This window comes from Lampris incognitus, chromosome 3, assembly GCF_029633865.1.
Source record: "Lampris incognitus isolate fLamInc1 chromosome 3, fLamInc1.hap2, whole genome shotgun sequence".
NCBI classification, from domain to species: Eukaryota; Metazoa; Chordata; class Actinopteri; order Lampriformes; family Lampridae; genus Lampris; species Lampris incognitus.
In genome coordinates this window covers 76,221,051-76,245,286 of record NC_079213.1, presented here as the reverse complement: position 1 = coordinate 76,245,286, position 24,236 = coordinate 76,221,051, and the positions used below count along the sequence as shown (strand labels likewise).

Sequence of the window (24,236 nt, the reverse complement as noted above, 5' to 3'; positions counted from 1 at the left end):
GTGTATTATTCTTTTAAACTATTCTTTTATTCTATTATGCATCATTCTGTAGCGGCTGTATAGTTGCACAGTGCATGTGTGGCAAGCAGGGCGTGGCGGTAAAAGAGGCTCACTTCTCCCCATTTAATCTCCCTTCATACAAATATGCGTGTGTCTGAGTAGGCAGAGAGAGACAGGACTGGTACTAAGCGTCTTGACTCAAGGGGGAACTATTGAAGTCTGCTGAGACTATTTGAACTGTTGCGGCCCTGAAAAGGATTCAGTGACTGAATGCTGAGTCTGTACGTTTGTGTGCTGGTCATTGAAATGTGGTAACCAGAATGTCACTCTCACTCTGTGTCCTTTCAATAGAGTGCTCGTGCCTTGTTACATCATAAAAAAAGTTTTATTGATACAAAAGAAATGACAATGAAACATGACGCAAGAGGGGGTTTCATACTCCTTTAAAGTAACACTTTCAGATAAACGTAATTTTTTAAAAGATAACATTACAGACAGAAACTAATTTTTGCTGTGATCAACAACTCGCGTATGTGTTCTATCAGTACCTGGTGCTATTTTGTACAAATGTGGAACAAGTTTGGTATAATTTGACTTTGAGTGGAAGTTGCGCATGTGTTACTTTTGAACCCATCAGTCAGGACAAAAGTAACACACGGGTGGGTCGGAAGTAATACAACGGTAAAAACTTGAGTTATCTATAGTATTCTTTTTTTTTTTTACTAAAAATGTCTGACAATATCCTCGTTAATATGTAATTGCAAATATATTGTGTGCTGCAACACAGTGCGACCACATTAGCAGTGGGGCAAAAGACACGTTCATTGTTACTGTAGAGGGATGAAAGTAGCAAATAATCTGTCAGGTGATCATAATAAATGAAATAATAAACCCAATTTGTCATTCTACCATGATTGAGAACAGCTTTTCTGGTATAACTCTGCAAGAGTATGACGTATCCGCATGATTTTTCGCGGTTCTGCTAAGTGTTGCATGCTGTATGTGCTGACAGAGTTATTCACATCAGACTTGTATGGGCTTGGAGAAATAATTGTTACTTTTGTCCCGTGTTACGTCCGACCCAGTTCTCCCCTACACATTGTCTACAGCTTTACAGATTTTTTTTTCCAGTTTTACACTGATGGAAATAATAAAAAGTTAAATATTTACAACTTTAAGTCACAAGAGGGTTCGCACAATTCAGAACCCTGCTGTCGTCTACATTTAATCACAATTATGCTTCTTATTCCCATTACTTCATTTCCACATGAAGAACAAATTTGGCTCACATCAACAAATGATCATTAATTTTTGATACAGCAGTGCAATATATATGCAACAAAGGCATAGAATAAAATAATTAAGAAGACTCACATTGAAGTCTATATCCACAAAAACAGACAAACAAACATGAGAAGATATGTCATGCAGAAACAAAACAAATGTAATGCTGGTGTCTCCCAACAACCAAGCATCGGGAAAAAAAATGCTAACCAGTCAATCTGTTATAAATTGGCACATTTTTTTTTTGGCACAAGATTACAAAACAATTGTAGTAAAAAGACATTTAAAGTAGACAAAATATGTACATATTGTTATTTGATTCATCTTTTTCATGCAATAAAAAAAATGCCAGCATCACCAAACGATACAGATGTGGAAGGTTACTTCCATTTTCTAGGCTAGAGGCTTGCAGAGTGAAGCATACAAATAATTTGTATACTACAGACCATTACACCAATAGGGAAATTTTGAATTTGATTAGCTTTTGTAACCCATTGTCTGTCCAGCATAATCAGTAATCTGTAATGAGACAATATTACGTTCTCTGTATGTATATGGCTCTTTTCTGATGATTTTTCCCGAAAATTCCCAAGAAAGCTGCAGTAAAAAATTTATTCCAAACGAGTTTACATCTCTCCACCTTAAAACTCGGACTTTGCACTCAGCGAGCTCTCATGCGTTCCCTTCAGCTCTCCACTGGTGGCTCCTGAGACCCCTGCCTTATCCCCGCAAAACAGCCGTTTCATGGTGCCACGAAACTTCTCCGCTCCAAACAAGTAGACTAGTGGGTCCATGGCACCATTCAGACACGTGAGGGAGGAAGTGAGGCGGTTGGCTAAGCTCAGTCCCCTCTGTGTCACGCAGGAGACATCAGGGTGGCCGTAGCCCAGGATGAAAGTGGCTCTGCTGGCATGATATGGCAGGAAACAGATCACATAGATGAGCATTACCAGGCCTATGGTGCGCAGGGCCCTCAATTTGAGGGCTGGCTCCAGCCTTGAGCCTTTGCGTAGGCTTTGAATGATGAGCAGGTAACAGGATAGGGTTGCTAGGAATGGTGGGATGAAGGCCACAGCCAGCGAGATGAGTGCACGCCATGAGGCCTTCTCTCTGTACAGTTGCAGGCACACCGTCGTGCCGTCTACCTCTGCAGTCTGACGGGTGACCAGCAGGGGCGCCATGGAGACAGTGACCAGGGCCCACAGGGAGAAGCTGATGATATGGGCATAGCGGGCACGGCGAATCTTCAGCGACCTGACAGCATGAACCACAGCAAGGTACCGGTCCCCCGCTACACAGGCCAGGAAGTACAGGCTGGCATACATGTTAACATAAAACAGAAAGCCAGCTACTCTGCAAGGTACCTCACCAAAGGGCCAGTGACCTCCAGTGAAGTGGTAGGTGGCTCTCAGGGGCAGGATGATCACATATGACAGGTCTGCCATGGCTAAATGTAGCAGGAAGACATTAGCAGGGGAGGATGTGCCACGCTGGCGAGAGAAGATCCAGAGAGCTAGACCATTACCATTCAGTGCTAGGAAGAAAATCAGGATGTAAAAGCCTCCAAACAGCATGTTTTCAACAGTGTTCTCCACTGGTTCGCAGTCCTCTGATGTCTGGTTGGACAGCAAAAATGTTGAAGACTCCATTTTTCTACCTGGGGGGACTGAGAGAAGTTAGAGACAGTAAATTATCTTCTAGATCCCAAACCAAGCTGAGTCGGCAGCAAGATTTTCTTACACATGAATACTTGTTTGATTAAGTCAAATTTTTTTTAACATATATAACCCCTTGATTGAAGAAGTGTTCTTGTTCTCGACATGAGTCTCACATACACACACACACACACACACACACACACACACAACTGTAGACAGGAGAGACAGAGGTTGTCTTTTTTTTTTTTTTTTTTTGCTGTGGCGGTCTCAGCAGGTAACAAGATGTGTCAGTGTCCTGGGGTAACAGTGTGAAGATGCCCCGAGAGCAGATTTCTATCCCTCCCTGACCTCTGGCCAAATCAGACCTCTAGCCAATCATTAACTGCGCTGTATCCACACAGGCAGACTCAGTTCTTTCCTTCTGTTTACATTGTGTGTGGGCTAGCTGTTTGATTCGTCCCTGTGTATTCTGCCATCCAGACTGACCTTCAGGGGAGTATGAGAGGATATGATATTTGCACAAATATGTCCAACTTGTGCTTTATAAAATACTTTTTTTTATGGGTAGGGGTAAATATCCGGTAAATGTGAGACTATCTTGGAATGGGATGCATGGCTTCCCATAAAAAATAAAAAAAATGTTGGAATGTCTGCCTTTGATCTATCATTTATGGTGGCTTTTGGGAGAATAATTATGACTTACTCTCATTTGCTTCTTACCAGCTAAAAGTGTAAAACATGAAGAACAGTCTTAAGCAAAGTATTCATTTATCAACATAATGTGCTGGTGCCTGTGTTTTTTGGGGGTAAGTGATAAAATGAGCATATTACGATATGGCCGTCAATCATTTCAGAAGGGCACCAACACTCAACATTAAATGCAATGTCCAGCCTCACATTTGTAGACTTGCATGAAAGTTTAAATTCCTTTTTCACTCATGCATTTCTATTTTTACCATATATGGCCTGTGAAGTGTTAAATTAATTGATTTTGGAAACAAAAGGCTGCATAGGCCAGCTGTACGAACGTATAGAAGAAAAAAAAAAACTCAAGACATCCCTGGTACGTTTGGAGGATCCAAGAACAATACAAAAAGAGGCGTGAAAGGAGAGAACATGTTGTCCCACAGATGTTGGAGCCGAGGGGAGTTTTAGGCGAGGTTACAAAATATACAATTCAGAGTGTAAAATATTATTGAAGTCCCACCGCAACACTGTGAGAACCCCCAACAAAAATAGGATTGTTCTGCAGAGATGTGGAAACAATTGGGAGGGGTCTGAAAACTTCCTTTATCTGCCTTAACCCTATTTCCACCAACATGCTGTCCGGAGACTTCTGGCCCATGAGGAGCCAGCCAGATGTAGCAGACTGACTCTTTTCTCTGTGTGTGTGTGTGTGTTTGTGTGTGTGTGTTGTGCATGCACATGCGCATGTGTATGTGTAGTGTGGATGCCACGCTGAGCGCAACTGTGGGACTCACGAGGGAGGGCATTTCTCAGCCAATGCTTTGACTACCAGCATTCACGAGCACAAATCCCCCAAAGAGGCATTACTACCGGCCCTCCAGGGATAACAAACCGGGAGCAGCACACTTGAATGCCAAAGCCTTCCCCAAATACCGATCCCTCGGACTTAATCCCCAACGAGAGACAATCTCGAAATATGCCTTCATCATGGCAATCTGGGAAAGTGAATGTGTGCAAGCATTCACATCCTGTAGGGAGTGCCAGTGGTGACAAAGAAGAGCAGGAGAGCGGGAGTTTCTTGGCACCGAGTTTCTCATATAGATTATTCAAAGCAGTTGTGGCTGGTGAGATGTTTGCTCTGTGTAATCCTCTTTTGTCAAAATTTTTACAGAAAACACCCAGGTCAAATGAAGTAATTAAAGGATTTAGCCACGGGTTAAAACAGCATAATCTATATCAATATGATGCATTTTGCCCTTAAAGCGTGTTGTAATCTGTTTCTTGGTTATGCTTTACAAACACCTTTTAAAACTATACCAACGAAGTTGTGCTAAACTGCTGGGTTGAGCCCACAGGGAAATAGAGTTTAAACATTTAACAGGACGGATGTGGGCTGAATCACCGCCATTTTCACAACTACCAGGTGAACTGCAGAATTTCTGCCCAAGTGTAAAAGTTTTGCTATCAAGGATGTAAAATTATTTCTCCAGAAATCTGCACCAAAATGATATAAAAAAAAAAAACTAAAAAAAAATCAAACAGGGAATTTCTAGATCATGCAAATACAGGCCCAGACTTTCTGTAGAGTTGCTGTGGAGAGAAAGAGTTAAACACATTTCCATTCCTCTATCAAAACGTGGGGTAAATAAATAATGACTAACCCACCTATCCGGAGGTCTTCAGAGGGCACACGACTTTACTGAGAGGCTTGCCAGTGACGGAACGGTTCAGACAACGGCATACACTGAACAACAACCGGTCCAAGAGCTGGGGATTAAGCAGCAGTCCTTCGTTGGTTACGTGGTGCAAAGCTTAAGAAAAAAAAATGAGGAGTTTCACCGCGGCTGTGTGGGAGAGCTGGAGCGTTGAAAGGGAGAGCCCCGTCCTATCACCCCCTTTTCTCTCTGTCAAGATGTTCTCGGGAATGAGACTGTAGCTCTTTTTGTGTCTCAACAAATTTGATAACACATAGAGTCCCAATGGGAGCGTTTCATTTGAACCTTGACCCCACCCTTTCGTCTCCATCCCCTCTCCTCAGAGGGCCACTTGTGCGCTCAACAATAGCCCGTGTCAGAATAAGTAGCCCATTTTAGTGGCAGTGAAAAGAATGCGTGCCTTAGTGGCCGTGATTTGTCGGGTATGACTCCATGGAAACCAGTAGCAGTGTATCAGATGCCTTCAGCATGAAGCCTCCCGTCCCTCCCCCCAATCATTAGATTGAAGATGGACAGTGCAGTTAATTGAGCAGTTTATGACTAAAGTCTCAGAGATGATCCTCTGTAGACAGTGTGTTTCTAAGTTCAAGAGAGGGCCCCCATGCCCTCTTAGGAGAGCAAGTGAAAAACAAGGAAGGGAGGGGGAGCATGGAGGAGACAGAGGCCCTTGTTGGTCTCTTGCCTCCTGGGGGCATCCTGAATTGGAATGCCTTAAATAATCAGTCACATAGCCATCAGACAGATGTGCAGAGGAGACCCACTGGCTGTGAGAGGATAATATTTCTTTCATACATGGAGCACACAGCTGTGTGTCAGAAACATCGTCCCTTTCTCTTTCCAATGGCCGATAGCATCAATATGCAAATAGTAGTCTGTGGTCCTAAATGAAGCCACTATCTTGGCAATGCTGTGGAGAAGCGTTGACATCACACTACCCTGTTAATCTGCTGCCAGCCTCTAATTGGGATGGCCCCCACTTTTGTTATGCTTCTCCTCTGTGTTGGTCGCTTATCTCGTAGCCCTAAAGCAAAAACATGACCTTGTGTAAAGCCTGCGATCATAAATATATTATCCCTCCTCCTGCTGATGCCTGCGACTAAAAGGTTTGCTCAACAAGCCAGGCCTAGTACCATTTTAACAAGATGAAGTCACCCGACAGACATCTGCTGGGAAAACCTTTTATTTGCAAGTTTGGCAGCAAAAACAAAAACAAAAACAAAAAAAAACAGCAAAAAAAAATAATATATATATGATGAGTGCCACATTAAATACACTCTTTTGTGAAAGCCACAATAATATTAGACAGTCAAAGCAGGCAGGGCTAAGACTTGTCAGTTGGGAATGTGCAAATACTACCATGTTCAAGAAATTTAGCAGATTTTTTAAAAATTATTTCTAGTTTCAGTTTGAAAGAATTTTTAAGGTTTATGTGTATGTGTAATGTTGATATACTCTGCGAAATTAAAACAAGAGTAGTTTTCTATGCCACACTGTGTGTGTGTGTGTGTGTGTGTGTGTGTGTGTGTGTGTGTGTGTGTGTGTGTGTGTGTGTGTGTGTGTGTGTGTGTACACCAGGTTTTTCTGGCCTAATGGGGACATTTGGTCTCCACCTACCTTGTGGGGACATTTTATGGCTCCCCATGAGGAAAATGGTCTATTTTAAGGTTAGGACTTGGGTTTAGGGTTGAGGTTAGGATTAAGTTAAAGTTAGGGTAAGGGTAAAGGTTAGGCATGTAGTTAAGATGGTTAGAGTTAAGGGCTAGGGAATGAATGTAATCAATGAGGGGGTCCCCACAAGTATAGGGTGACATGGTGTGTGTGTGTGTGTGTGTGTGTGTGTGTGTGTGTGTGTGTGTGTGTGTGTGTGTGTGTGTGTGTGTGTGTGTGTGCGCATACTATACAGTCAGTATATTTGCTTATTGGCACAACTGCAGAATCAAGATATACATGGATTATGTTCCTGCCACATCATCTGATGCTTAAATGTTGAAGCGCTGGTTCCTGGTTTGCACAGCCCTCCTCTCATTGAGGTACATGTTGACATAGGAAGTTATTAGGTCATCCATCTTATAGCCCTTTCAAATGAAGATAAAGTCAGATAAAGACAAATGTTAATGAGCAGAGAGATTGTTACTTGCAGAAGAATTATCAGTTTAATCTCCACTTGTATTAGTTGTGACAGGTTTTGTGAGTAGCAGAAATGCTGAATAGCTTACCAGTGAAGTTTCACACAGGAACTTGTTGCCCCTGACTAAATTGCCAATAGTCATGTGAAAGTAAGTACTTCCACTGCACCAGTTAGCAATACCGTTGAATGGGTGAGCTGCCAGAAGATCCTTGAAAAGAAAAAAAAAACAGATTTGGTTATTCTCTCAGCAATCTGTATTGTTGTTCATGATAGAAGCAAATTCACTGGGAAATTCAGTGGTCTGGAGATATTGTTGTGTAACTGCTGCCAATTTTAATTTTTCAACCTTGGTTTTCGGGTGAATGATTGTGACTCCATGCCTGCCAATGGCAATCTGCACAATATCTGGAAAATTTGGCTCTGAGGTTTGCTGGGGGAGGAATAAAAAAGAAAGAAAAAATAAATGGAAAAGAGAAAATCAAGTACTGTAATGAAAACATATATTTTTGTCTATTATAAGATGGCAAGCAGATCTATTTTCTTAAAGTTAGCCAAGCGTATTGAAAGAAAGGTTGTGCAAATGTGTGTGTGTGTGTGTGTGTGTGTGTGTGTGTGTGTGTGTGTGTGTGTGTGTGTGTGTTTTGAAAGAGGGAGAAAAAAAGATATAAACCAACAAAATACAATATAGATAGCTATAGATGACACTCAAGTTCATTCATTGTAGACAATACCTTCACTTCAAAAAAGGCACAGCCAAATGTCGGCCATCGGCAAACTATCTTCAAAAAGGCCACTATGGCTTCTTCAGCTGTCATGCCGGCTTGTTTGTTATAAGTTGCAACAATATTCTTGAAAGAAATATGAAGGGAAGAAACATTAAAATTCATGACCCTTTAGATTACAACTGCTCTCTGCACTCTTGTTCATTCGAAGTATTTTCAAGGCTATTGAGGAAGTTAATGACACCCCCCCCCTCATCATTTTCAAACAGTATGTAATTGATCTGGGATGGGAATCATAGGAAAGGCATGTTGCTAAAATTGTTTATACATGCTAGTTGCGGGTACCATTGTGTGTAAAATTTGATGCCGACTTAAGTCGGAAAGTCATAGGCAGTAAAAACAGGGGTCCCCCACTTACCTTCTTCCATTCATTTTCAGACATGGCCTTCAGTTGGTCATGGGGCACCAGCTCCCTCAGCATCTTGGGAATCATGACAAACTGGTTCTTGTCACTATTGGTCTTCACCATGAAGAGCAGCGCCCCAATTTTCACCATATCCTCCTTAGAGCAAACGTGATATCCTCTCAGGTACTTTGGCAGCTCCTGGGGACCATGGAAACAGTTTTGGTCTTTTAAAACTGAGCTTGTCAATTGATTTTGGATCAGGACCCAAATTCAACCTAGTCATTTCAAATGTGAGCATTCAACATTATGATCATGGTCAGGTTATCTGGTAAAATCATATAAAAGAGGAATTATAACCCCCCAGTATCAGCTCTGCTGTCCCTTTCTCATCTTAACAAAAAAAAAAAAAGAAGAAGCTCAGAAATCAGACATTTTTGAGGGGGGTGTGTGCTACTAGCAGACAAGAAAGCTTGGTTGGAATTAGATTACCCCCCCCCCTTTTCCTCCCCAGTTCTACTTGGCCAATTACCCCACTCTACCAAGCCGTCCCAGTCACTGCTCTGGGAGAGCTGCAGACTACCACATGCTTCCTCCGATAAATGTGGAGTCTCCAGCTGCTTCTTTTCACCTGACAGTGAGGAGTTTCACCAGGGGGACATAGCATGTGGGAGGATCACGCTACCCCCCCATTCCCCCTCCCCCCTGAACAGGCGCCCCGACCGACCAGAGGAGGTGCTAGTGCAGCGACCAGGACACATACCCACATCTGGCTTCCCACCCGCAGACATGGCCAATTGTGTCTGTAGGGATGCCCGATCAAGCCGGAGGCAACACGGGGGATTCAAACCAGGATCCCCGTGTTGGTAGGCAACGGAATAGACCGCTACGCTACCCAGACGCCTGAGATTATCTTTTTGGTTAGTATGGGGGCATTAACATTCATACTTTTTTTGCATGTGCGACGTGTCTGTGGACCAAAGCATGCATTTGGGACCGTACATTTATGGCAAGAGCCCAACCAGCAGTTTAGCAGCTTTACTATGGGAAATGCAAATATTATCATATTTCTGTGCAAATATGATCATATTTGCACAGAAACAGTAACATTTCTTCCAGGACTAATGTGTTTCATTAAAATGAGGCTGTTTATTTCAGTTTTTCACTCAAACATAAATGTTCTGTTACCCTATAATGTAGTGCAATTCTCTAAAACATCTGAACTGCATTACCATCTCTGCCCAATATACAATAGGAAGGGCTTTGGCGAATTCAGCCACTGATATTTTTGTCTGTGACATTCCTACTGGCCATAGTGAGTCCAGAGGTAACAACATATGCTTTTAGGCAAACACTGGTGGCATAAAAGTGACAGGGGTCAGCCCAAAGACTTTTGTATTCATACAACTTAAAAAGTAAGTAGGCTGAAATGTCTAATTATGTTAAGTGTAGATACCTATCACTAATATAAAAATCAAGGCAGATTTTTTCTCCCTTTTTCTCTCCAACTGTATTATTATTATTACCCTATTTTCCAAGCCGTCCCGGTTGCTGCTCCACCCTCTCTGCCGATCCGGGGAGGGCTGCAGACTACCACATGCCTCCTCTGATACATGTGGAGTCGCCAGCTGCTTCTTTTCACCTGAAAGGAGTTTCGACAGGGGGACATAGCGCGTGGGAGGATCATGCTATTTCCCCTAGTCTCCCCCCCCCGAATATGTGCTCTGACCGACCAGAGGGGGCGCTAGTGCAGCGACCAGGACACATACCCGCAGACAGGGCAAATTGTGTCTGTAGGGATGCCCGACCAAGCCAGAGGCAACACAAGGATTCGACCTGGTGATCCCTGTGTTGGTAGGCAATGGAATAGACCGCTATGCTACCCGGACGCCCCAAGGCAGAATTTCTTTAATGGAATATCTGTGCCTGTGTCATAAGGTTGTCATGACAGACACATAGCACCTCTAAGTGACTAGATGTATACATTGTAAAACTGCAGTATACGGTACTGGTGAGCAGCTGATATACCTGGGGGTAATGGAAGATCAGATCTGCCTCTGGGTCTCTCCCGGGGATCACATTGAACCACAGCTTCCTCATGAAGTAAACAAGGTAGGGCATGTTTACGGGCCCACCTGCATACATGCATGTATGCGCGCACACCAAAACACACACACACACGCGAGCACACACAAAGACACAAATAGGTTTGCTAAAGGTCAACACACATGGCTGTAAAGCGTCATAATGGCATGTCAGTTAGATGATGTAACGTTACCATCCTTGACCATCTTGGCTTTCTTAGACCAGTCAGTGATCTGTCTCAGGCTATCAAAGAAGTACTCTGTGTCATTCAAACTCAGGACCTAAAACCCACACAGCGACAGAAAAATGTGATACCAAATTAGCGAAGACACACCTCACTTTAAAGGGAAAAAAGTACATGAACTTCAGTAGGTCTTGTGGAACAAGATGAGCATGATGATGATTCATGAATGTTGTCAAATGAACCTTGTCCGGTGTTTTCACAAAAATGCTGAAGCCATCTGCTGAAACCAGGTTGAGCTTTTTTGTTATACTCTGGATGAGGTCCCTGATCTTGGTACTGGTCGCCACCTCAAATATCTAAGGGAGACATAGGAGATATCAGTGAGAATTATGACATGCCATGAAGGAACTGTAAACTAATCCAAGGCCTTAAATAGTAACATTTCATTAAAGGATCTTGCTAGGCATTTCTTGGGGGTGCATTTGACCTGGAAGTCTACTTGAGCTCTTTTGGTCCATAGAGAGGCCTGTTATCTTACCTGCTCCGTGTCATTGGGGAAGTGGATTTTATGGAAGATCTGGGTGCTGTTCTGCTGAATGGCATCCACCTCAACTTGGTGGGGTGGCAGCTTCCTGGGCTCCATCCTATCCCAGGGTAACACAAACTTAGTAAAATAATAGATTTCTTTGTCAGTGACATATTTTTTTGCTTGCATTTTGGCACTAAGCATCATCTCTCTCCCAAGTGTGCTTCAGTTACAGACATGATGCATGCTTTAAAGGTTCTTAATATATAAAACACCAAAGTTATGACAGTTATACACAGTTTAGTTTGGTTTTGTCAGCAAGCCAGGGGTTGTTGCTCTATGTCACTGCGGGAACACTGTCAAATTCATATTGTGAAAGAAGGACAAACACTCACTCCTACATACAGACACACACACACACACACACACACACATGGCCGCGCACACACCCACACTTCTTCCTTAACACCTCCCACCCACCTCACTGAGCCCTGCAACCGCCGCAGACAATCTGAGGCCAGCGTCTCTCGGCGGCGTGACTCCAGGAAGCGTTGTGTGTGCTTGAGAAGAGGCTGGTTGGGAGGAAAGAGGCCGCAGCACAGCCACAGCAGCTGCCAGCCCCTTTCTAAGCTGAACCTGTGTGGAACAGAATGCATAAGATGAACACAGGTTTCAGACAAGGTGATTCAATGTCATTTGAAGCCTGTATTTAAAAGAGGGCGCCTCCACCTTTACTCTCGTGTGTGCAGAGATGGTGCAATGGTTAAGATGCTTGCTAATCAGGTCATAGGTTTTTATTGTGTAAAAAAAAAACTGAGCTGGACGGCTCTCTGTTCTAAAAAAAAAAAAAAAAAAAACCTCACCTCTGAACTGTAACTGTCTGTCTGTAGTGAAATATAAGAAAATGTATTTACATTTCTGGTGTTTGCTAGGACACTATAACAGATAATTCGCATTACTGGAGCGACAGAATGCTGTTTATGCCACAGATCAAATAGCCAACTCTTGCATTTTCACATTTGATAAAATGTTGACAGAACAAAACTAGAAACCGAGGCCTCCTCCCCTGCCCCCAAAATGTCCACTTTGTTTTGCTTTAAATTTGAGCACTTTACCCAGTATAATAATAATAATAATAATAATAATAAATCAATCTTATATAACACTTTTCTAACACTCAAAGTCACTTTACAATAAATGGGGTGAAGCAAGACAACAGATAAACATAGCACAGACATACAGGGATGGATGGGAAGGGGGGCTACGAGAGGGAGGGGGGCTACAAGAGGGAGAAGCGGCAGCTACACATGATGCCAGCAGTACTCTCCCACTTAGACAGATACAAAAGGGCAAGAAAAATAAATTAAAAAAAATTTGGAAAAAAAGAAGAAAAAAGTATTATGATAATAAAATCACCTTTTTACTAGTGAACATTTATCACATGATACAAGCTTACTGATTGTTATTGCTGGTCATCTGCTTCATGATCTGGCAATAAATCTCCTCTCTGAGCATTTCATTTTGGGTGACTGGTCCAAAGATCTGGTCGGTGAGCTCAAGAGGATTCTGTGTTTGTTTGGTGGGGTAGTCTCCCATATACTTTAGGACTGGTATACGGCAGTTATGGAAAAATACTTGACTTCATAAACAATGGAAAAATAAAACATGTAAGTTTGTTCATGCAATTATATACAGTAAAAAACTGGAGGAGTACACTCAGTAGAGTGCAGATCTCCACCAGGCGTACCTCCCCTTCTCCGGTGTTCAAACTTGGCGACAAACCCTTTTTTTCACCTGCCGGGAGAAGGGAAAAATACACACACAAACACAAACAGAACAACCAGTGTTTGTCCTGCCATTATAAGACTTTTGCACAGTGCCCAAGTCATTAAACAGGAAATATGGGAGTTAATATGCAGCGCTCAAGCTAAAACATCTACGTAATGGAAATGTTTTGCCTGTCAGTCTGTGGATGTGCAGCCTCCTTGGTGGACCCTCGCATAAAAGTGACCATGTCTGACAAGACAGAGATCAGGCGATCATAATTTCAAAGCGTTCGTCAAAAGACGTCAAACGTGTTTAACCGTTGGGGTTTTCATGATCTAAAATGATCGAAGGTGAATGGCTGCTCTGCTGATTGACTTTCATTCATAAAACAACATTAAGAAAGCATAGCTCAGGGGTGTCCGGGTAGCATTGCCGTCTATTCTGTTGCCTACCAACATGGGGATCGCCGGTCCGAATCCCCATTTTACCTCCGGCTTGGTCAGGCATCCCTACAGACACAATTGGCTGTATCTGTGGGTGGGAAGCCAGATGTGGGTATGTGTGCTGGTCGCTGTGCTATGCCTCCTCTGGTTGGTCAGGGCACCTGTTCAGGGGGGGAGGGGGAACTGGGGGGAATAGCGTGATCCTCCCACGTGCTATGTCCCCCTGGCAAAAGTCCTCACTGTCAGGTGAAAAGAAGCAGCTGGCGACTCCACATGTATCGGAGGAGGCATGTGGTAGTCTGCAGCCCTCCCCGGACTGGCAGAAGGGGTGGAGCAGTGACTGGGATGGCTCAGAAGAGTGAGGTAATTGGCCTGATAGAACTGGGGAGAAAAGAGGGTGGGGTAAATAAATACATAAATAAGAAAAAGAAAACATAGCTCAGCCACGGGAAATATTTTATTGTAGCGACTGAGATGATTTCCAGCTGTGACTGAGTAACCCTACTCTTGAAATTGTATTTTTATAGCGGAGTTTTAACATTGGACACTATGGCACTTTTGCATGGCGGCGAGGTGAATAAGGCAAATTATTTTTGGTTCATACAGCTATGTTATATGGTTTGGAGACAGTGGCACTGATGAAAAGACAGGAGGTAGAGATGGAGGTGGCAGAGTTGAAGATGCTACGATTTTCATTGGGAGTGACTAAGAAGGACAGGATTAGGAATGAGTATATTAGAGGGACCGCTCAGGTTGGACAGTTTGGAGACAAAGCAAGAGAGGCTAGATTGAGATGGCATGGACATGTGTGGAGGAGAGATGCTGGTTATATTGGGAGAAGGATGCTGAATATGGAGCTGCCAGGGAAGAGGGAAAGAGGAAGGCCAAAGAGGAGGTTTATGGATGCGGTGAGGGAGAACATGCAGTTGGCTGGTGTAACAGGAAGATGCAGAGGACAGGAAGAAATGGAAACGGATGATCCGTTGTGGCAACCCCTAACAGGAGCAGCCGAAGGTAGTAGATTTTTGGTTCATTCAGCTTTCAAATCTCCAGTTTCCTCTCCAATCAAATCTCCAGTTTTTCAAATCTTCCAAAAAAAGAAAAGAAAAGAAAACTGGAGATTTGAAAATCTCCAGTTTTCCTGTGCTGAGATCAGCAGAGGAAAATTTGCTAGCTTACGAAATACAATTGACTTCTCGTTTACTTTCAAGACTCATACCCGAGTACATGATGTTTTGGTTTTGACACTATCACTGCCTGATCTGACTCAACTGTAGATGTGTTGCGCAGCGACAGAGAGCATCATTGGTCGAGCAAACTAGAGAGTGAACGAAGAGAGGGAGCGGCACTAGTGAGAGCAAACATTTTTCGAAGGTTTTGGATCATTGCAACCTCAAGAGGTTCCTCATTATAAAGTCATAACAAAAACTTTTAGGCCGATTGGTCCAATAGCTTGCATGCACACACACACACACACACACACACACACACACACACACACACACACACACACACACACACACACACACACACACACACACACACACACACACACACACACACACACACACACACATAATGCCCTCCAGGCTACTGCCTGGCAGATATAAAAACTCAATCTGTCTCTTCTAAACCCCTCCCTTTGGCAGGTTATGTCAAAGGATTGACTTGCAGAAAAATATCTCAATAAATTAAGTTATTTGGTACATAATGGTATTTAGAGGATATCAGTGAATGCCAGGCAAGCTTTGTGACTAAGTTCAGAGTTGCCAACTAGTTTTCTCAAAAGTGGCTGTCTGAGGGGCTCTCTGCAGTTCATCCATAGCTTTTGGGCTGACACAGTCTTGGAAATCACCTGACGGTTCACATCCACAGTGGACGGCCTAGGGTCGGAAAAACAGGACAGGGTTCACCTCATTTTAGTACAGTGTGACAGCCTCCTTCTGCTAAAACCATGTGATCTTCAGTGAAACATAGGTGGCAAAAGAAGAGCTCCTATCCACGTGCCTGAAGTACTCGAGGGAGAACTCTTTCAAAGTGAAGGGGGCCATTCTCCCAGCTGTGCCGATCTCTTTCTGGGCGGCCTGGATGGCACTCTTCCTCTGGTCAGGGGACAAGTTGAGGAGGCTCTGAAATAGACACGTGAACAATTAGTAATTCCGTCAGGTCTGGCACAAGGTAACTAGTATGAGAAAGGGACCTTAGTTCTGTCATTATACCATGACTTCATTGGTGGGTTTGGAGAGTGTGGGTAGGACTAAAATGGCCTCGGTGGAAACAGCTCCTACTTGTCCCGTCTGCTCATTTTTGCCTTTTATCCAGCCACTGTCTTGAGAAAACTCATCATCTTTGATAATGACAATGAGCTCTCCTTTCTTAAAGCTCAGGAATGTGGGGTCATCTACACATGGAGATAAGCAGACAAACAAATCACAATGAAGCTGTTAATCCTGTGACAACAGAACCTCCAAAGTAAATTAACCTAGCTGTGTGAGAAAATATGAAAAGGAAAATTATGTGGCTGAATAAAATAAACTCTTCATTCCGGAGGAAGACTATTATCTGGTGAGTCGTTGGCGCACTGACCTTGCCTGACGACTTCCTTCAGAGCCACGGCATACTGAGAGCGCTCTCTCAGTCCACTGTGGAACAGGTGGATCAGCTCTGCCATTTCCTCAGCCATTGCCCCACTCAGAGTGAAATCTCCTTTCAGTGTCAACAGGCAGACCGAGTTGCCGAAAGCTTTACCCTCCCTGGAGAAGGAACACCAATTACAACAAAGCACATTGCATTGCATTTTAAAGGGAAACAATCATGATTTTCGTCATTTATATATATATATATATATATATATATATATATATATATATATATATGTGTGTGTGTGTGTGTGTGTGTGTGTGTGTGTGTGTGTGTGTGTGTGTGTTGAAGGGATATCACTCCATTAACAGCCATGATACTGAGCAGTCTTCTGTGTGTTTCTGAAACACTGCTGAATCACCATCTTTATATGGCATTCGGTGGCTTTTTACTATGTCAGCTGTATGTAGCATTTTTACTAGTATGTTCTTAGACAGTTAGCCAATTTTTATGTAACCTACTGAAGGTAGCATCAAACCAGGAAATAAGAGTTGTAGTTGTAGTTGTCACACTCACGGATAGTGCCGTCAAGACATCACTGGCGGACACTTACAATTTCAGTAGTTTCAGAGACACTCAGAGGACTGCTCAGGATTATGGATACAAATGGAGCTCATCCCTACAATGTATATACAGAGATAATGTTGAAAATTTTGACCATTTCCCTTTAATGTATGAAATGTGTGATAATAAGTTTTGATTGATTAATTGTTTGAATTAAAAACGAGAAGAGTGCACTCAGACCTCCGCCAGGTGTATCTCACCTTCTCCGGTGCTCAGACTTGGCAACAAACCACCCCTTTTTTTAATCTACCGGGAGAAAGGAAAATATGGAGGCACAGCCTGCATATCACCCCTTCTCCAGTGCTCAGACTTAGCACTCAGTTGTGGTATAAAACAGGTTTTTCAAAGGTTTCGAATCATCGCAACCACGAGAGGTCCCTGATTATACATTCATAACTGCACAAACCTTATTAGGCTGACAGGACACATGCAAGATACATGCACACATGGACGATACATGCACACATGGACAGAAAAAACAGTGTTTTCCCTGCCATCATAAGACTTTTGTGCAGCGCCCAAGTTGATTGAATGGGAAATATGGGGAAAAAAGTTATTAATATGTAGCACTCAAGCTAAAAAAATCTACCTAATAAAAACATTAGCCTGTCAGTCTGTGAGTGCACAGCCTCCTAGGTGGACCCTCACACAAATGTGGCCAAGTCTAATATGAACTTGCACTTTCCAAAAAGAAAAGGTTTGCCATGTGATCATTTTGGTCTGACCCTAACCCTCTGTATTTTCATAACATAATAAAGCCGGTTAAACCATTTACGCTCGCACATGCATCTACAGTTGGCTCAGATTGGGCAGCGAAAAGAATATGCTACACTTCCTGTTTTAATTGCAACCTAGAGGAAGTTGTTCCTTTTTTGTAACTTTCACATTTTTTGGATTATCAAAATTATTTTAATAACTTTAGATCATGTCGCTGCCCGATCTGAGTCAACCGTAGATGTGAGTCACACATGCATGAGCATAAACGACTTACCCAGCTTTATAATACTATGAAAATAAAGACAGAGGTTATTATTTTTGGTTCATCCATTGCTCCTCCAGTTCTCCTGTGCTGAGATCAGCAGTGAATGATTTGCTGACTTGGGAAATATGACCGACTTCTCGTTTACTTTCAAGACTTATACCTGAATACATGTTTTGGTTTTGACTCTGTCACTGCCCATCTAAGTCAACCATGCACATGCGCGACTCACATCTACAGTTGACTTAGATCAGGCAGCGACAGAGAGCAGCGTTGTTCAAGTGAGTTAAAGAGTGAATGAAGAGAGGGAGTGGCAGTAGCAAGAACAAATGTTTTTCAAAGCTATTGAATCACTGCAACCATGAGTGGTTCTTGATCATACAGTCATAACTGTGCACAAAAATATTAGGCTGATGGGCCCAGTAGTATGCAAGATTAGCTGTGGACACACACACACACACACACACACACACACACACACACACACACACACACACACACACACACACACACACACACACACACGATCAAATGCGATAACTAATAACAGGATTCATACACAATTAGTATCACCACATTGCAACAAACTGTGCTTCTCCTTTGGCATCCTACTAAACTGTTGCATTGTCATGGTTCTGGTTTTCTGCCAAGGCAATGGTGTTTTTGTACCTCATTGTGTTGACCCCAATGACTTCTGGGTAGGAGAGTTCCAGCAGTCTTCTCTCTTTCTCATCCAGGAATGTGATGCCAGTCCAGTTAATGGCTACAATGAACTTGCTGTTGGCCAGAGGAGGACCTGAAAATGGAGATAAGTGGAGATAAGAGACGAGTGATAAGAGATACGATACACACAACTTGCTGCTGTGTGTAGGCTCTTGTTATATCACCCATTGACTACTGCAACTCCTTAAGTCCAAGCATGGGGGCCCATCACAACCTTTTATCATCATAGTTCACTATTTTCATGTCAAAGAACAGATCATGTGCCGGGAGAGGGAAGCTGCCCCTCTCCTGCACCAAGGCAGGAGACTTTCCATCTTCCCTGACTTTGCCCCATCTGTGGCCAAGAAACGCTTAAGAGTTTAGAAACGCTAAATGGCTACTGCACTCCTGCCCAGGTATTAAATTTGGCCTCTTCTAGCTGGCTGAGCTTGATTACTCTACAAAGCGGAGCTCTCCACAAGTTCGCTGATCCAGCTGCTGTGGTTGACTTTGTTAACGGAGACTTGAGAAGGGCCACCTCTCCAACCGAGAGTGATGGGATTGACAGTGTTAACACTTAACCTCTACTCAAAATATCCTCTGACAGCCCATATTCGTAAAGCTATGTTAAATGAACCTTTTTTCCCAATAATATCCTGTCTATCTCCTTCTATGTACAAACCCCAATTCCAATGAAGTTGGGACATTGTGTAAAACGTGAATAAAAACAGAATACAATGATTTGCAAATCCTTTTCAACCTATATTCAATTGAATACACTACAAAGACAAGATATTTAATGTTCAAACTGATAAACTTTATTGTTTTTTTTGCAAGTATTCACTCATTTTGAATTTGATGCCTGCAACACTTTCCAAAGAAGCTGGGACAGGGGCAACAAAAAAATCGGGAAGTTGAGGAAAGCTCAAAAGCCACCTGTTTGGAACATTCCACAGGTGAACAGGTTAATTGGAAACAGATGAGTGTCATGATTGGGTATAAAAGGAACATCCCCGAAAGGCTCAGTCGTTCACAAGCAAGGATGGGGCGAGGTTCACCACTTTGTGAACAACTGCGTGAGCAAGTAGTCCAACAGTTTAAGAACAACGTTTCTCAACATACAATTGCAAGGAATTTAGGGATTTCATCATCTACAGTCCATAATATCATCAAAAGATTCAGAGAATCCGGAGAAATCTCTGCACGTAAGCGACAAGGCCGAAAACCAACATTGAATGCCTGTGACCTTCGATCCCTCAGGCGGCACTGCATTAAAAACCGACATCATTCTATAAAGGATATTACCACTTCGGAAAACCATTGTCAGTTAACACAGTTCGTCACTACATCTACAAGTGCAAGTTAAAACTCTACCATGCAAAGCGAAAGCCATATATCAACAACACCCAGAAATGCCGCCAGTTTCTCTGGGCCCGGGCTCATCTGAGATGGACTGACGCAAAGTGGAAAAGTGTGCTGTGGTCTGACGAGTCCACATTTCAATTTTTTTTTGGAAATCATGGACATTGTGTCCTCCGGGCTAAAGAGGTAAAGGACCATCCAGATTGTTATCAGCGCAGAGTTCAAAAGCCAGCATCTGTGATGGTATGGGGGTGTGTTAGTGTCCATGGCATGGGTAGCTTGCACATCTGTGAAGGCACCATTAATGCTGAAAGGTACATACAGGTTTTGGAGCAACATATGTTGCCATCCAAGCGACGTCTTTTTCAGGGACGTCCCTGCTTATTTCAGCAAGACAATGCCAAGCCACATTATGCACGTGTTACAACAGCGTGGCTTCGTAGTAAAAGAGTGCGGGTACTAGACTGGCCTGCCTGCAGTCCAGACCTATCTCCCATTGAAAATGTACGGCGCATTATGAAGCGCAAAATATGACAATGGAGACCCCAGACTGTTGAGCAACTGAAGTCGTACATCAAGCAAGAATGGAAAGTATTCCACCTACAAAGCTTCAACAATTGGTGTCCTCAGTTCCCAAACGCTTATTGAGTGTTGTTAAATGGAAAGGTGATGTAATACAGTGGTAAACATGCCCCTGTCCCAACTTTCTTGGAACATGTTGCAGGCATCAAATTCAAAATGAGTGAATATTTGCAAAAAAACAAAAAAGTTTATCAGTTTGAACATTAAATATCTTGTCTTTGTAGTGTATTCAATTGAATATAGGTCGAAAAGGATTTGCAAATCATTGTATTCTGTTTTTATTTACGTTTTACGCAACATCCCAACTTCATTGGAATTGGGGTTTGTATATGTTTGAGGATGAGGTTTATTTATTGTCTTTTTTTTTTATTCACTCGACTTTTATGAGAAACACTGTAGGCCACAAGTTGTCATGCTGCCTGTGTTTTGAGTTTAACACACCTTATTTAACTTGCCTATATTGGTAAGCTGTGCCCCCCCCCCTTTTTCTCCCCAATTGTACCCGTCCAATTACCCCACTGTTCTGAGCTGTCCTGGCCGCTGCTCCACTCCCTCTGCCGATTCGGGGAGGGCTGCAGACTATCACATGCCTCCTCCGATACATGTGGAGTCGCCAGCCCCTTCTTTTCACCTGACTGTGAGGAGTTTTGCCAGGGGGATGTAGCGCATGGGAGGATCATGCTATTCCCCCCAGCCCCCCCCCACCCCGAACAGGCACCCCGACCGACCAGAGGAGGCACTAGTGTAGCGACCGGCACATGTACCCACATCCGGCTTCCCAACCGCAATTGTGTCTATAGGGATACTCGACCAAGCCAGAGGTAAAATGGGGATTCGAACTGGTGATCCCTGTCTTGGTAGGCAATGGAATAGACCGCTACACTACCTGGATGCCTGCCTTTTATTTTTTTCCCTTAATTTACTACTATACAATTGTCACTATCTCGGCTTGGTAGGAGCTTTAATGGGCTACTAGGTCTTCTATGTTCCTTAGGAAGTACTTAGGAGCTTGTATTGGGCGGGGGGGGGGGCGGGGGTATACACATCCTGTTTGGGAAGATGCTTCAGCAGGTGGGAGAAAGTTCATTAGTTCACTTGTTCTTGTTCTTTGTCACGTATCTTACGTTTAGTCCCACACACCCTGGCGTTTTAAACCACGCTTGTTGTCTGATGATGAATTTTTCTCATTTCTGACCATTCCAATTGATTTTTAAAAAAAAATTTTTTAGAGCCACCTGGTGCCTCACCATCTCTTCTTTGGGAGACCTTTAAAGCCTACATTAGGGGACAAGTTTTGACAAACAGAGGAAAAAGAGACTGTCCAAGCTGATCACTCGGATATTACAGTTGGATAATATACATGCAACTTCACCTTCACTGATGGTGTGCAAGGATCACCTTTCTTTACAGGTGGAGTGTGATAATTTGTCAACTGTTCAAGCTGAAGACATGCTACTCAAATCACAATATACTCACTATGAGTATGGGGATAAGGCTAGTAAATTACTTTCCCATCAACTTTGCCAGACATCCTCAAATCATCAAATTTCTCAAATTCAAACTCCCATGGGGGTAACGACTAATCCTCAAACAATTAATGATCAATTCAGGGGCTTCTATGCCTCTCTCTGTACTTCTGAACAGTCAACTGACCCCTCAGTTTTCAACTCTTCTTTCAGCACTTTTACTGTGTCGATGCAGTTTCCAAACTTCAACTAGAGCAGGCCATAATGATTGAGGAGATTTTATGAGCGGCGGGTTCAATGCAATGCTCTAAGTGCCCCGGACTAGATGGGTTTCTGGTCAAGTTTTACAGGAAGTTTATGGTTAAGATAGCCCCTCTCCTGATTAATATGTTCACGTATTCATTGGACACCGCCTCTCTCCCTCCATCCTTGTCACAGGCCCCCATTTCATTAATACTAAAAAAGAATAAGGACCTCTTTCCTGCAGAGCCTACCGCCCAATTTCATTACTTAACGTGGACTATAAAATACTAAATAAGCTACTGGGTATATACATTTGGAAACGGTCTTGTCATCTGTAATTTCCCCTGACCAGACAGGCTTTATTAAAAATACACACACTTTTTCAAATGTTAGATGCTTATTTAATGTTATGTACAACCCCTCAAACTCAAAGGACCCCAAAAGTGAAATCTCTTTAGATGCCGAGAAAGCTTTCATTACAGTGGAGTGGAGCTATCTTTTCCGTGTTTTGGAGAAATTCGGCTTTGGTGAGAGGTTTATTGCTTGGGTCAAATTATTGTACACCTCTCCACTTCCATCGGTCAGAACGAACAACAACCACTTGGACTACTTCCCTCTCTTTAGAGACATGCGACAAGGATGCCCAATGTCCCCTATGCCCATTGCTATAGCCATTGAGCCCCTCACTATTGCATTCCGATCTTACCCTCACATCACAGGTGTGACCAGGAACAGCATTGAGCAGAGGGTATCATTTTACATGGATGATTTGCTCCTCTATGTTTCCAAGCCTGATATAACTATATCTAATGTACTCTGTGTTCTTAACTCATTTAGTCTCATCTCTGGCTACAAGCTGAATTTTAATAAGAGAGAACTCTTTCCACTAAATGCTGCAGTTTGCAAATACCTACTTCACACATTACCATTTAGAATAGTTCTGGACAGTTTCATGTATTTGGGGGTCCAAGTTACTAACAAATTTTAAGAATCTTTTCAAGTATAATTTTACCCCTCTCCTCACTCAAGTACAGCAGGACTTTGAGAGGTGGTCATTACTCCCTTTATCTCTAGCTGATCGAATTAATTTGGTTAAAATGAATATCCTGCCTAAAATTTCCTTCCTATTTCAATAAATTCCAGTCTTTATCACAAAATATTTTATTTTATTTTTTTAAACTTGATGGAATTTGTCAGGGCTCATTTGGGATAAAAAGAATCCAAGAATCCGCAAAGTATACCTGCAGAGACCAAGGAGGTCGGGGGTTGTGGCCTTACCAAATTTTTATTTTTATTATTGGGCGGCCAACTTCGCATACTTCAGTATTGGTTGCGGGCAGATAGCTTGCATAATATCCCAACTTGGTTGAGGCTGGAAACATCTTTCAACTTCAAAACGTCTGCCATCTTCACTGGCTGCTCTGGTTTACAGTATTCTTGCTCAGAATACTGCAAGAACATTTTAGTCAAGACGACTCTCAAAATTTGGAATCAATTTAGAAGCCATTTTAGATTTCAAACCATTTCACTACAGGCTCCTATATTTAGAAATCATGCCTTCCTTTCCTCTCTAGAAGATGGCACTTTTTCCATGTGGTCTGATCTTAGCATAAAGTCATTTATGATTTGTATATTGAAGGCAACTTTGCATCCTTCCAACAGATTTCAGCTGAATTTAATATCCCAAAAAGTCACTTTTTTAGATATCTACAGGTTTGTAGTTTTGTCCGTGTCACAAACTCCCAATTTCCCTCTCAGCCCATAAGCCCATTCATTGATGCTTTTTTTCACCACCCCCTACATCAAAAGGTATCATTTCATGTGGATATGAGAGAATTTTCTCTCTTCATAGTTCCTCATTATTAGCTGTCAAAACATCTTGGGAGCAGGATATAGGCAAAGAAATTAACAATGACCTATGGGATGATATTCTTCTCTGGGTCCACTCTTCATCTATATGTGCCAAACATGGTCTAATCCAATGTAACATTATACACCACACTCACTGGAGTGTGGTGTATAAAACTCAGACTTCTCAAATGTACCCTGATATTAACCTTGTCTGTGACAGGTGTCACTAAGCTCCTGCCTCACTG

At 42.7% G+C, this 24,236-nt stretch overlaps 2 protein-coding genes across 2 annotated transcripts in view; both read right to left on the bottom strand.

Annotated features, from left to right (window-relative positions):
- Nucleotides 1-1,922: 1,922 nt before the first annotated feature.
- gpr17 (G protein-coupled receptor 17) lies at nt 1,923-5,502 on the bottom strand. Its single transcript, XM_056277926.1, has 2 exons — nt 5,295-5,502; nt 1,923-2,950 (listed from the first exon to the last, which is right to left on the bottom strand). The coding sequence occupies exon 2, from the start codon at nt 2,931-2,933 to the stop codon at nt 1,926-1,928; it is 1,008 nt and encodes a 335-aa protein (XP_056133901.1). The 5' UTR covers nt 2,934-2,950; nt 5,295-5,502; the 3' UTR covers nt 1,923-1,925.
- Nucleotides 5,503-6,516: 1,014 nt separating this feature from the next.
- The window catches only part of LOC130110611 (unconventional myosin-VIIa), a 39,567-nt gene continuing 21,847 nt past the window's right edge, over nt 6,517-24,236 (bottom strand). The window contains exons 33-48 of the mRNA XM_056277769.1: nt 18,455-18,581; nt 16,189-16,355; nt 15,822-16,003; nt 15,610-15,731; nt 15,331-15,485; nt 12,849-13,002; nt 11,873-12,028; nt 11,405-11,510; nt 11,109-11,222; nt 10,876-10,963; nt 10,626-10,732; nt 8,613-8,798; nt 8,204-8,320; nt 7,819-7,902; nt 7,561-7,680; nt 6,517-7,419 (exon numbers count right to left, since the gene is read on the bottom strand). Coding sequence (XP_056133744.1) covers nt 7,324-7,419; nt 7,561-7,680; nt 7,819-7,902; nt 8,204-8,320; nt 8,613-8,798; nt 10,626-10,732; nt 10,876-10,963; nt 11,109-11,222; nt 11,405-11,510; nt 11,873-12,028; nt 12,849-13,002; nt 15,331-15,485; nt 15,610-15,731; nt 15,822-16,003; nt 16,189-16,355; nt 18,455-18,581 — 2,081 coding nt within the window. The 3' untranslated portion in view covers nt 6,517-7,323. The remainder of the gene's footprint in view (nt 7,420-7,560; nt 7,681-7,818; nt 7,903-8,203; nt 8,321-8,612; nt 8,799-10,625; nt 10,733-10,875; nt 10,964-11,108; nt 11,223-11,404; nt 11,511-11,872; nt 12,029-12,848; nt 13,003-15,330; nt 15,486-15,609; nt 15,732-15,821; nt 16,004-16,188; nt 16,356-18,454; nt 18,582-24,236) is intronic.